The sequence below is a fragment of the Gavialis gangeticus genome, unplaced genomic scaffold (assembly GCF_001723915.1).
Source record: "Gavialis gangeticus isolate Ggan-Ray unplaced genomic scaffold, GavGan_comp1, whole genome shotgun sequence".
Classification (NCBI taxonomy): domain Eukaryota; kingdom Metazoa; phylum Chordata; order Crocodylia; family Gavialidae; genus Gavialis; species Gavialis gangeticus.
In genome coordinates this window covers 47,038,783-47,040,725 of record NW_017729006.1, presented here as the reverse complement: position 1 = coordinate 47,040,725, position 1,943 = coordinate 47,038,783, and the positions used below count along the sequence as shown (strand labels likewise).

Here is a 1,943-nt window from a genome sequence, read left to right as displayed (position 1 = left end):
GCGCCCCTCACTCCTGACCTGCTGCCCCTCTCCCCCAAGCTTCAGCCCCCCACTGTGGGTGTGTGGGATGGAGAGGTATGAATGGGGCCGGGGGGCATCCAAGCAGCACCTCACAGCCTGGAGCTTTGCCAGCCTGCAAAGGAAAAGCCAGTTTCCTAGATTTTTCCCCTTTAAAGGAGAATCCATTTTTAAAGTTTGTTCACGACCCTTTCATATATTCTTGTGGCCCACTTTTGGGTCGCAACCCATGGGTTGAGAAACCCTGTTCTAGTGCAAGCCACGAGCTGTGGGCTGCTGAGCCCTGTTCCAGTGAGTCCAGTTTGTGGTCTCTGCTGTTCCCCCTTCACCTCTAGTTTCAGGAGTGTTTCCCATCCTTCCCCAGGCTGGGAAGGGGCTCCACTGAACGCCCCCATACTCCTTCTCAGGTCTCATTTAGCAAGAATGGGTCTGCCTGATCCAGGGCTCACAGGAGGCGAGAAGATGGGGGAGTGGAGCTGTCTGCACTGGCATTCTCCATCATCCTTGCATGCAAGGCAGGTTGGGTTACCATCAGGGCAAGGAGGGATAGCTGCTGCCCCCTGAGGAGCCCCAACTGGCCAAGGTATCCCAGAAGGCAGGCAAGTGGGACAGGCAATCAGCCAGAGGAGGGTTCTCTATTGAGGGCTGAAATGCATTTTATTATAGCAAAGCCAGCCTCCACAGGGGCCCAAAACTGTCAGCAGAAATGATATCCTTTAAGGCTCTCAACACTGCAAGAGCAAGCTTAGGTAAGAAAACACTTTGCTGAGGATATAGTCATGCAATAGGGGGAACAGGGGCGGGGGAATGAATGAGACACCAGCCCTGGGAGCTGATTCCGAGGGGCACCAAAATGGCAGCCCCCCAGGAACCTGCACTGGTGCCGCCCCAGCAGCCTGTGCTCACTCAGCGAGCTTGTGCTGAGGGAGCAGCAGCTTGCACCACCACCGGAGCAGCCCCTGTACAAGAAATGAAGCACTTGCTTCCCCAGGCACCACCGCTCTGAGGGCACCAGCACCTGAGTGACGCCTCTAGCTCAGGCCCGTTGCTGCAAGACGCTGAAATGACGACAAACCAAAGCAAGGCGCAGCCAGGCCTCACAGCTCCCCCGAGACTCATAGCCTGCACCCAGGAAACAACCACATCCTGATGTGCCACAGCTGCTACGGCTCACCCCAGGGTGCTGCTCCGAGGGTCACCCGGCGGGACACGACAGAGCGGCGGGAGGCTGTGACGCCTCCACCCCGGGTGGTCCCTGTCCCTCGGGCCGTGGCTGCGGGGCTGACAGGGTCGGGAGGAGGGACAGGCGGGCGTTTCTCAGGATGGCTCCGCACCACGGAGCAGCACGACCCTCCCCGGGGGGTGTCCCCTGCCCCTTGCCCCGCCCCTCGGGAGGCGCCCCCGCAGGACCCTGCTTTAGGGTGAGAACGACACGAGCCGCCGTGTCTCCCGGGGCCCTCGTGCAGCGTGCGCTCCCGCGCGGCGGCAGTGACACCCTCGGGCAAGGGCCAAACCACGCCCCACGCACTGGCACACCGTCATCAAGCCCCGCCCCCGGAAGAGGAGGGGCGAGGCGTCCCGGAAGTGCCGCCGCGCCTTAGCCCCGTGGCTTGCTCGCGGCCGGAAGTAGGCGGGCAGCGCGAGGCCATGGCGGCGATGGGGCAGCAGTACCGGCCGGGCGCGCCGGGGCTGCCGGACGCCAACTTCCTATGGAGCGTGTTCCAGCGGTGAGAGCGCCCCCCCCGGCTAACGGCCTCGTCCGCGTGACGTCAGAGCTGTCGGGGCTCCCGGGGCCGGGCGGGGAGCGGCAGCCGGGGGGCCGCCCCTCCCCCTCCTTTAACGCCCCCAGCAGCGCTCGGTGCCCGGGGCTGCTGCGGTCGCCGCCTCCCTGCGCCCGGGGCAAAGCAGCAGGGAGGTTTCAGCGC

The 1,943-nt window shown here is 63.7% G+C and overlaps 1 protein-coding gene across 2 annotated transcripts in view; it reads left to right on the top strand.

The window, feature by feature from the left end:
- Nucleotides 1–1,628: 1,628 nt before the first annotated feature.
- PDCD6 (programmed cell death 6) overlaps nucleotides 1,629–1,943 on the top strand; it is a 26,871-nt gene continuing 26,556 nt past the window's right edge. Inside the window, exon 1 of one of the 2 annotated variants that reach the window (XM_019509176.1) lies at nucleotides 1,629–1,745. In XM_019509176.1, the coding sequence (XP_019364721.1) occupies nucleotides 1,666–1,745 (80 nt within the window). In that variant the 5' untranslated portion in view covers nucleotides 1,629–1,665. The remainder of the gene's footprint in view (nucleotides 1,746–1,943) is intronic. The other variant, XM_019509177.1, reaches the window with a different exon arrangement.